This window comes from Penicillium chermesinum (genome assembly GCF_028974085.1).
Source record: "Penicillium chermesinum strain IBT 19713 chromosome Unknown utg000005l:1.0-4115287.0:1.0-4118363.0, whole genome shotgun sequence".
Lineage (NCBI taxonomy): Eukaryota > Fungi > Ascomycota > Eurotiomycetes > Eurotiales > Aspergillaceae > Penicillium > Penicillium chermesinum.
In genome coordinates, this window is record NW_026695315.1 from 1,394,259 (window position 1) to 1,404,759 (window position 10,501).

The 10,501-nt window shown below is 52.0% G+C and overlaps 4 protein-coding genes across 4 annotated transcripts; 3 read left to right on the forward strand and 1 right to left on the reverse strand.

Annotated features, from left to right (window-relative positions):
- Nucleotides 1-160: 160 nt before the first annotated feature.
- N7468_006692 (AFG1/ZapE family ATPase) lies at nucleotides 161-1,823 on the forward strand (the record flags this gene model as incomplete). The annotated part of the gene is made up of 5 exons (XM_058475988.1): nucleotides 161-384; nucleotides 481-876; nucleotides 940-1,204; nucleotides 1,236-1,457; nucleotides 1,524-1,823. 5 exons carry the CDS (start codon nucleotides 161-163, stop codon nucleotides 1,821-1,823), a joined length of 1,407 nt encoding a protein of 468 aa, XP_058328878.1.
- An 812-nt stretch (nucleotides 1,824-2,635) lies between these two features.
- N7468_006693 (Catalase A) lies at nucleotides 2,636-4,916 on the forward strand (the record flags this gene model as incomplete). The annotated part of the gene is made up of 4 exons (XM_058475989.1): nucleotides 2,636-2,833; nucleotides 2,886-3,311; nucleotides 3,365-4,060; nucleotides 4,089-4,916. 4 exons carry the CDS (start codon nucleotides 2,636-2,638, stop codon nucleotides 4,914-4,916), a joined length of 2,148 nt encoding a protein of 715 aa, XP_058328879.1.
- Nucleotides 4,917-6,216: 1,300 nt separating this feature from the next.
- On the forward strand, nucleotides 6,217-7,835 carry N7468_006694 (putative di-, tri-valent inorganic cation transporter; the record flags this gene model as incomplete). Its single annotated transcript, XM_058475990.1, has 9 exons — nucleotides 6,217-6,292; nucleotides 6,345-6,394; nucleotides 6,451-6,495; nucleotides 6,545-6,821; nucleotides 6,873-6,961; nucleotides 7,008-7,302; nucleotides 7,356-7,435; nucleotides 7,488-7,727; nucleotides 7,779-7,835. 9 exons carry the CDS (start codon nucleotides 6,217-6,219, stop codon nucleotides 7,833-7,835), a joined length of 1,209 nt encoding a protein of 402 aa, XP_058328880.1.
- A 310-nt stretch (nucleotides 7,836-8,145) lies between these two features.
- Nucleotides 8,146-10,119, reverse strand: N7468_006695 (uncharacterized protein; the record flags this gene model as incomplete). Its single annotated transcript, XM_058475991.1, has 7 exons — nucleotides 8,146-8,697; nucleotides 8,745-8,868; nucleotides 8,921-9,342; nucleotides 9,391-9,490; nucleotides 9,548-9,621; nucleotides 9,677-9,775; nucleotides 9,841-10,119. 7 exons carry the CDS (start codon nucleotides 10,117-10,119, stop codon nucleotides 8,146-8,148), a joined length of 1,650 nt encoding a protein of 549 aa, XP_058328881.1.
- Nucleotides 10,120-10,501: the final 382 nt, after the last annotated feature.

The window sequence follows — 10,501 nt, forward strand, 5'->3', positions numbered from 1 at the left end:
CCCTACACATGAGCCGGTCACCCGTGCATCTTCGCGTCGCCGGCGCCCTGCGTCCTTCCGGCCTCCGCGCGGCCTCACCACTCCGCGCGGCCCACGAACGCACCTATGCTACACACCGAACCGGCATTTCCCCCGGTAGCCGTCGAAGCCAGACTACGCCATGCCCTCTTGCAGCGTCGAGTGTCGCCGCACCGTCACTCCCGAGGGCGCAGCGCTCGCGGGGAGGGGATTCGCTACTGTGCACGACCAGGCTGAGACCAGGACCGGGGCTCTGCCGACAGAAGGCCCGTTGGCGGAATACGACCATCGGGTTCGGGAGGGTCGTCTGCGCGACGATCTATACCAGCGAGGTGCGCAATACACCATGGCAAGAATCGTGGAAAAGTGAGGCTGTGACTAAAATATGGTGGTTGTGATATAGGAATCATCGTCCGTCTACAAGACCTCTTTGAGGCTCTCAAATCCTATCATGCGCCGCAGGTCGTCCACCCCTAGTGTCGAGTCGCTGGATCCCCAACCTAAAAAGTCGTTTCTCGGATCGCTGTTCGGCGGCGGTGCGAAGACTGCACCCAAGTCGAATATCCCCGAGAACCTGCCGAAGGGCCTGTATATGTATGGCGACGTTGGGTGCGGGAAGACGATGTTGATGGATCTGTTTTTTGAGACGCTTCCGCCGAATATCCAGGCGAAGACCCGAATCCATTTTCACAATTTCATGCAGGATGTACATAAGCGCATGCACGTCGTCAAGATGAAGTACGGGAATGACTTCGATGCATTGCCGATGGTTGCAGCTGATATTGCGGAGACGGCGAGTGTGCTTTGCTTTGATGAGTTTCAGTGCACGGATGTCGCTGATGCTATGATTTTGCGGAGGTAAGACACTACGGGATTGTTAAGATACTGGCCCCGACCCGGTTTTGAGCTGACAGTATTCAGGCTCCTTGAATTCCTGATGTCGCATGGTGTCGTCCTCGTCACAACATCCAACCGTCACCCCGATGACCTGTACAAAAACGGCATTCAGCGCGAGTCATTCATCCCTTGCATCACTCTCCTCAAGACCGCCTTGAATGTTATCAACCTCAACTCTCCGACTGATTATCGGAAAATCCCCCGCCCCCCGGCTGCTGTCTACCACGATGGCCTAGGCCCCGAAGCCGACCAGCATGCGCAGAAATGGTTTGATTATCTCGGTGATCCTGTCAATGACCCCCCCTCATGAAGATACCCAGATTGTCTGGGGCCGCCCAATCCGGGTCCCCAAGGCTAGTGGCAAGGCCGCGCAATATACGTTCAACCAGTTGATTGGTGCAGCTACGGGTGCTGCCGACTACCTGGAGCTGGTGCGGCATTACAATGCATTTATCGTGACCGATGTCCCTGGCATGAATTTGAACCAGCGAGATCTGGCCAGGCGGTTTATCACATTTATCGATGCTGTCTATGAGAGCAGAGTATGTAGCCACATTCTCTCGGAAGATCCTACCTGGTCAGTCAAGATAGCAGCTAACGCACTACAGGCCAAATTAGTCCTCACGACCGAGGTTCCCTTGGCAAACCTCTTCCTCTCCGCCGATGACATCAAAGACGGTATGAAAGCCGGCGACCACTCCGACCTCTCCGACGCCATGCGCAATCTGATGGATGATCTCGGGATGTCTGTTCAAGCACTCAAAAACACCTCCATTTTCAGCGGCGACGAGGAGCGTTTTGCATTCGCCCGTGCGCTTTCCCGTCTGGCGGAGATGGGGAGTAAAGAGTGGGTTGAGCGCGGCCTGGACGGCGGTTCTCACCCCGTGCAGCCGACAAGTGGGCCTTGAAGGATTTTGGCAATCGATTAGATTACCTTAGTTGACCGCTAAGATCTCGTACGGAGTAGATTCGGACATTTTTGTACATACAATGCGTGTGGTTTTCGGCCGCAGAGTTGGCTTCCGGCTTTCCTGGTAGCTAATGACGTCACATATATGATACCACATCAAATCAAGTTCTGTCTTGCTCAAGTCGTTGAGTAAGAAGGATCGAAGCAATCGCAATTGCAAACAGTCCTAAACGTCATGAGACTGACGAAGCAAGAAAATACCAGCGCATATGGAACCCGTTCGGTACCGTCGATCAACCTTGTTAGCCATGCGAAGCTCCAGCTCCAGCTCCAACGGGGGGGTGCGACCCGCGAATCACCGTAGCAGCTTTTGTCAAGTCTGGCCCTCATTTGCTCCACGAGTCCTGGCCAGATCCTCATGCTTTGTTAATCGTTATAAACCCTTCCTAATCCATCTGAGGTGGTCCCCCCAAACCTGCTTCTAGCGCTGCGTGCAGACAAGGGCTCGTCGATGACCTAATTGCTGGGTCATCGTTGGATCACCCATCGTGCTTCCTATTGGTTCGTGTGTACCATTGCAAGACGTTTGGTCTGCTGTGTTCTTCATGATTGGTTTCAGGGAATTGTCATTGGTGGTGAATTGGGTGTTCGAGTATCGCGTTACATCATAGCCTAATGCGGAAAGCTTATCCCTGCTCTCCATATATTACAACTTGCCCTCTATGACTTTTTTTTTTTTTCTATTCCCTCTTCTGAATTAGACTATTTTCTAAGTGCTTTCGATATCAGCTAAACGGAGACACTTCCAAGATGACGACTAAAGCTAGATCTACTGTTGCCGACAGCAAAGTCGCCGACATGCAGCACGATACCATCGAGATCAACAACAAGCAGCATATGACCACCGACTATGGAATTAAGATCTCTGATCCAGACCATTGGCTCAGAGTCGTTAACGACAAAAACACTGGGCCATCGCTACTGGAGGACCAGATTGCCCGTGAGAAGGTTGGTACCTCCCCACTGCGATACTTCCACGATGAGTACTTACGCGCTTTAGATTATGCGCTTCGACCACGAGCGAATTCCCGAGCGAGTCGTCCATGCTCGCGGTACTGGAGCTTTTGGTACATTCAAGTTATTCGAGAGCGCAGAAGACGTCACAAGCGCCGGCGTCTTAACTGATACTAGCCGGGAGACGCCTGTGTTCCTCCGCTTCTCTACCGTCCAGGGTAGTAAGGGCAGTGCGGATACCGTCCGTGATGTGCGTGGTTTCGCAGTGAAGTTCTATACCTCTGAGGGTAACTGGGATATCGTCGGGAACAACATCCCCGTTTTCTTTATCCAGGATGCCATCAAGTTCCCTGACCTTATTCACTCTGTGAAGCCTGAGCCGCATAATGAGGTCCCGCAGGGCCAAAGTGCGCATAATAACTTCTGGGATTTTGTCTATATGCATTCGGAGACGACACACATGAACTACTGGGTGAGAATCACCTTCCTAGTCTCTTTTTCAAGAGTTACAACTGACCGATTTAGCAAATGTCTGACCGTGCTATTCCTCGATCATACCGAATGATGCAAGGATTCGGTGTTAATACCTACAGCTTGGTCAACAAAGAGGGCAAGCGTCACTTCGTCAAATTCATTTTCACCCCAGAGCTTGGTGTGCACTCTTTCGTATGGGATGAAGCCCTCAAGATCTGTGGACAGGATCCCGACTTCCACCGCAAAGACTTGATGGACGCTATCGACGCTGGCCATTTCCCACGCTGGAAGTTCGGTCTCCAACTTCTTCCTGAAGAGAAGCTCGACGACTTCGACTTCGATCCCTTAGACGCTACCAAGGTCTGGCCCGAGGAACTGGTCCCCATCCGCTACATCGGCCAGCTCGAACTCAACCGCAATGTCGACGAGTTCTTCCCTCAAACCGAACAAGCCGCTTTCTGTACTAGCCATATTGTCCCCGGCATCGACTTCTCCGACGACCCTCTTCTGCAAGGTCGGAACTTCTCCTACTTCGACACCCAGATCTCCCGGCTCGGCGCCAACTGGGAAGAACTCCCCGTCAACCGCCCTGTATGCCCGTACATGAACATGGTTAACCGCGACGGCGCCATGCGTCACCGTATCAGCAAGGGCACCGTAAATTACTGGCCCAACCGCTTCCAGGCGAACCCTCCTGCAACCCCAGCTCAGGGCGGCTTCACCAGTTACCCAGACAAACCAAACGGCGTCAAGTCGCGCGCCCTTTCGGGAAAAGTTCAAGGAGCACTACAACCAAGCCCAGACGTTCTACAACTCCCTGTCCCCCATCGAGAAAGCCCACCTCACCAAGGCCTTCTCGTTCGAACTAGACCACTGCGATGACCCTGTCGTCTACAAGCGCCTCTGCGAACGTCTCACCGACACCAGTCTCGAACTCGCCCAAGCGGTCGCCCAGAACGTCGGCGGCGACACGCCTAAGAAGGCTAACCGCTCCAACCACGGCAAGAAAGCCAAGGGCCTCAGCCAGCTGGAGTACATGCCCAAGACTGCCGTGATCGACACCCGCCGCATCGCGATCTTGATCGCCGACGGCTTCGACTACGCCTCGTACACAGCCATCAAGGAGGCCCTCTCTGCGCGCGGCGCGTTCGTCTTCACGATCGGAGCTCAGCGCCAGGGTGTCGTCTCGCAGACAGGCGAGAAGGTTGTGCCGGACCATTTCTTCAACGGCATGCGCTCGACTCTGTTCGATGCTACGTTTGTTCCGGGCGGAAAGCACGTGGAGACGCTTGCGAAGAACGGCGTCGCGAAGTTCTGGATTACCGAGTCCTTTGCGCACCTGAAGCCTATTGCGGCGGTTGATGAGGCTGTTTCGTTTGTGCAGAAGCGCGTTGGATTGGATGAAGTTGTTGTCGCTAAGGCAGGTGAGAAGAGCAAGGAGTCGTATGGTGTTGTGACCGGCTTTGGAGGAAAGGATGTCTTGGGTGTGAAGGACGTCACGGCTGAGTCGAAGGGACTCGCGGAGAAGTTTATCTGGCTTGTCTCGCGCCACAGGTGCTGGGAGCGTGAGCTGGATGGCTTGGCGGACCAGGTTGCTGCTTAGGTTGCCCGTTTTGAGTCTAGTTTCTGGTGTTTTGGACTTCAATGGGGAACGGTGTATGATTTAAGTTATTGAGTATCTTTTGGAAAATAAATGACTGATCTATGTGAAATATCCGACCCGATTCAGGAGTGACTTAAATGCCTTTACTGTGCCACAGTCCTTTGTAGCCTTAAACCTTTCGAGGACCGCTTCTAGCCATTATGTGCGTGTGTACGGGAAGTGTCTACTTACCCGCGCTGGAGATATATTAGGTCGGTAAAAGCCTCGACAGCTCACCATGGCCAATAAAATAAATCAAGCCCCTCCATAATCCTCATTTTATACATATCGGGAATATCTATGATTCGCATTGGAATCTCCCAGGTTGTGGGCCTCGGACCTCGTAGGGCGAAGATAGGGTTTGAGGCCGTGAAGAATGCGCCGATCACTTTTGGCAGCGGCTGGTAAACATCCCATCCCCTTCGGATTGCCAAACGGAAATGCTCCGCGCGCGTTATTCTAGACTTAATTCGCTGATCCACTTTCGGTCTTATCAAATCCTGGAACTGCTATCAAAGCGCGGGTGTTCTTCCCAGCCTTCTGCGACGCGAAGACAGTGGATGCTTGTCGAGAGTCAACTTGACATTTCAAGGTTAGGTTTTAGAGTTGAATGCAGTCTCCAGCAGGATCGTATCCCTGGAAGTTATCTAGATTGCAATTGCAAATTGCAAGAGCCCATGATTCATGGGAGCATAACGTTTGTCATGCAGACAACAGGCGCGCGATTCCCCCCTTTGACCGCGATATGGGGAGATCAACGTCGTTGAAACTTACGGGAGAGGACTCTTTACGGATAGAGAAAGCAAAACTGAAGGTGCTATCATGGCCGAGAAATTGTCTTCAAAGGATCGGTGCTGACATTACTTCCGGCCAGGACTGTAAAGACTAGTTCTAGGAGCAAACCCAGAACCAAGATTTCCTTGCCCAAGGGGCCGGGCAAATTCCAATCCAGCAATACAATGGTATGCGACTCCGCTCCGTCATACTCAGTCCATGCTCCAATACTGGACACACCTGGGGCGTCTAGTGTGGACCTAGCAAAAATAACAAAAGGGTAGAAGCTCCCTGCCAAGTTCCCGACATTATTGACTATTGGCCTTGTTGATTCTCTTTCTGGACTTACTTGGATGAAGACCTGCAGACCTACCGACTTTGGACTTCAGATCAAGACAGTTTTGGAAAGCAGTTACGCGGTCAGTGTCCGGGTCTGCTTCTTCCTCCCAAGTCTTGGTATCGGGCTGCCACAGCCTGGGCCTGTTAGATGATGCTCTCACCGTCGACACGGTTGACAGTTGTTATTGCTATCTCGACATGCTTTTTTATTGGGGAGATTTCTGGTACGAAGCAATCCCTCTGCTACTGCACGTGGCCGCGCTGATCTTGTTCTAGTTGGATTTTATACACGCTCACTAGCGTTGATCGCTGACGCATTCCACTATGTATGCTCCTAATTGAGAAGGCTTATACGAGGAGACTGACTTACTGGGCTCGATAGTTGAATGACTTGATTGGATTTGTTATTGCTCTGCTGGCATTGAAGGTATGCTCATCCTCTGCATTGTGAAGAACTCCGGCTAACGGTGAACTAGATTGAAGAAAAGGGCGATTCACCGAACAACCTCTCATTTGGGTGGCAAAGAGCCCAGCTGCTCGGTGCATTCTTCAACGGAGTACTGTTATTCGCTCTAGGGATCAGTATATTCCTACAATCTATTGAGCGCTTCATTTCTCTAGAACGTGAGTCTGAGGATATCCACCTTATGATCCAAAGGCTGATCGAAACAGCTATCCAGCAGCCAAAATTAGTCCTGATTGTAGGCGCCATTGGCCTGACGCTCAATTTAATCAGCGCTCTGTTCTTGCATGGTATGGTCTCCCGCATTCTCAGTTGCGTGCATATCTTTTGACAACGACCAGAACACCATGGCCACGACCATGGGCCCCTTCGAACGGTTAAAGATCCAATATCCCCTGCAACAGATGATGATCTTGAATCCCTAACGAAGGTATTATAGCTAGATACACGCTATTTTCTTTACTAATTCGCCTTAGCACCACAACCATAAGCATACGCACTCCGAACTTCTCACCGGCTGCAAAGACCACGAACACGATCATAGCCACGGCCACAGCCATAAACATGGACATGGGCACGGGCATGGTCATGGTCATGATTTCGGTATGATGGGCGTCCTTCTCCACGTTCTGTGCGACGCCGCAAACAACCTTGGCGTTATGGCCGCGGCCCTGGTCATCTGGCTTGCTAAGTACGAGGGACGATACTATGCCGATCCCGGCGTGAGCATGGGGATCGCAATTTTGATCTTCCTATCCTCGATACCGCTGAGTGAGTTCGGGAATCCACGGAAGGCTCGCCACATCAAGCTCACATACACGTAGTACGAAGAACGGGAGAATTCCTATTGGAGAGCGCGCCCAACGGCGTTAGCTTGAGCGACGTGCAACACGACCTTGAGAAGGTGCAAATGTCTCAATTGAACTACTGTATACTTTTTCGCTGACGGATTCCAGGTCCCGGGCGTCGTCTCTATCCACGAACTGCACATTTGGCAGCTCAATCAGCAAAAGACCCTCGCTTCAGTCCATGTCGTGGTCTCGGAGCCTACGGTGGATTCTTTCATGGAAACAGCCAAGATCATTAGCCAGTGCTTCCACGCGTATGGGATCCACTCAATCACCTTGCAGCCAGAGGTCGTCTCGGAAGGGAGCGTTGTGTACCTCGACGGAGAAAAGGTGCCCCGTTGTCAGGTGGTGTGTGGCACGCTGTGCGAGACTCTGACGTGCTGTGGCTAGGAGTTGCAGGTCATCCAGCCTGATGGGTTTCCGTGGCTGCATTGCCTCCCGGGATCCGGGATCTAAGAATTAGGTTGGTACTTGTGTTCTGGGGCCTGAAGTGCGGAGTCTATACGTTTGCAACGTAGCAAATGATCATGAAGGCTTGGTTTGTACTCTAGCACGATGGGATTCCTACGAATGAGGAGGATATCCATAATTATACCAACTGCATATTACCTGCCCATGATCTATAAGGTTCTAGTGGTTACTAGTGGGTAGGTGAGGGGCTAGAGATTGAGAGACTTTTCCGCGTAATCCGAGGGCCTTGTTGACGCTAGTGCTGTCCTACTAACGGAAGGTTTAAAGCCCCGTCGCTTGGAGTGCCTTGGTGCTATCAATGCCCGGAGACTGGAGCCCCCTCCTTCATGATATCTTCAACAATCTTAGCGGCAGCTAGAGTTTCCTCGTCCTTGAAGTGTCTGCCGGCGATCTGCAGTCCGATGGGGGCTCCTTCATACCGCTCTGGGCTCTGGTACTTTTTCCACTCTCTTTCATCAATTTCATTCCGCGGCTTGTAGCTTTCATCTTCCCCATTCAATGCATCTAGCTTCGGATCGACATGGAGCCCAGACGGGAAGATCACCGCTGGCAGGTCCAGTAGGTTCCAAATCGCAGTGTAGTGCCAGTAGTGCGACTCCCCATAAACGGCTGCCACGCCTGGATAAGCAGGTGATATGATGAAGTCTACCCCTCGGCTTTTGATAAGTCCATGGTATTCGGCACGGTACATGGTGCGCTGGAATTGAAGGACCCAGGCTTCAGGGTGCGTCAGGGGTGTCTTTGGGCCATATGAGAAGGCCCATTCACTGAGTGGGAGGGCAGGTTCGCCAGATTCTTGAAGCATTTTGCGTTGCAGGGAGGCCCCATCGGGGTAATACAGTTTAGACTGAATCGGTTAGTGGGCGACCGTGGAAGAAGCAAGGAAAGGCTTACGAGGATATCCCATCCGTATTGATGCTTATATGGTTCCCAGTCGACGACGGTAATTCCCGCCGCCGAAAGCTTCTCCTTTGCCAGTCGAAGAGCACGGGTCACTGGTGGATGGGGACGTACACATCTAGTCCCCGCATTAGCAGATATCAGGATTTCTCGTGGATAAGATATCATACCCGTCATCCCACATGATAGCAATCGTGATATCTCGCGTCGGGGTCACCCGTTTCCACGGAAGTGGCACCAAGGATGTGTCCGTTTCCCAGGGCTCTTGGTCCAGGACTGCCCTCTGGAATAGCTCCAGATCGTCCAGCGAAGAGCTACCCAGAGGACCAATGACCCCGAGAATGGTCTCCTGCCCTAGGCACGCGACTCTGCATCCTGCCATTGGATTCCGCAACGCGGTTGGCTTGAACCCATAGCCCCCACAGAAGGCAGCGGGGGCTCGGATTGAGCCTCCAATATCGGTGCCGATACCCAGGGGGGAGCATCGAAAGCCGGCTGCCGCACCCTCGCCACCGGAAGAGCCACCAGGCGTCAGGGTACGGTTGAATGGGTTCAATGTCTTGCCTGTGATATTGTTCTCGCAGCAGAGATGCTGCGCTCAGTTAGCCAGTTGATGTTGGAACTACGGTCGAGGACTCACCATGAGTGACTGCGGCTGGTTTGTGCGAACGTGGAATACTGCTCCTGCTTTATGGAGGAGCTGCAAGAGGTATGCATCCTCACTGGCTACCTGGTCGACCCTGGGAACTTGAATGTTAACTCAATCCTTCGAACTGACCCTCCTTTTGTTGACACACCAAGCAACGTAGCCTGTGTTGCAGGTCTTATTCTTGATAGCGACATGTTCCTTGACACTTATGGGAACCCCATGCTAATCTTGATTAGGAGATAGAGAAGAGCCTTCCAAGGTAGAGTTTTTTGCTCACCAGAGGACCAACAAGTTTTCCAGTCTTTTTATAGTAATCATCTAATTCCTTGGCTCTCGAAATGGCTTCGTCCGCTAGGAATTCAGTAGCGAAGTTCAACTTGACAAAGATGTCAATAATTAATTGCCATATCCAATCTCATGAACAAAAAAGAAGAGCCTTACGAGCTGATGTCCCAAGACCGACCTCTTGAGAAAGGCAATAACGACCTCCTCTGCCGAAAGCTTGCCCTGTCCCATCTCTGCTACAAGCTGCGTCGCAGATAGATTGGTGATCGCCACTTCATGCTCGCTCAGCAGCCCACACTGCACTGGAACATCTGTAACATCCTTCTGTGACGCTGGGGGGAGCTTATCTTCCGGCAAGAGCCATTGTTTAGGGACGGAGTTCTGCAAAATGTCTCGACCCTTTTGGGCTTGGCGCTCCCATGGCTGAAGAGACATCGTATAGAAGATCTCGTGCTGTCAGAGAAAAATGTAGCTATTGCTAGATTGTTTAAGGATGGTTCGGGAGATGCAGGAGATACCAGTTCAAGCCCCGCAGTTCCCATTAAATACTTGCCTGATAGGAATCGGAATCGGAACCAATTCCTCTAGCGGAGTAATCCCCGCCAGTGCAACTATGGCTTATCAGGAGATACGCGCCCGAGCCGATAAGTACGGGGCGCCTGTGGCATTAGAGGTAGCCGTGACGATCGACTTTTGAAGCCCTTGGATCACGTGTGAAAGGTAATTTCTGGTACCTTGTGCTTATCTATTCATCGTCTTGGTGTTCGTCCGGCCAATTAGTCCCTTTCCTTACTATAAGCGTGTCACCTTAAAGCAG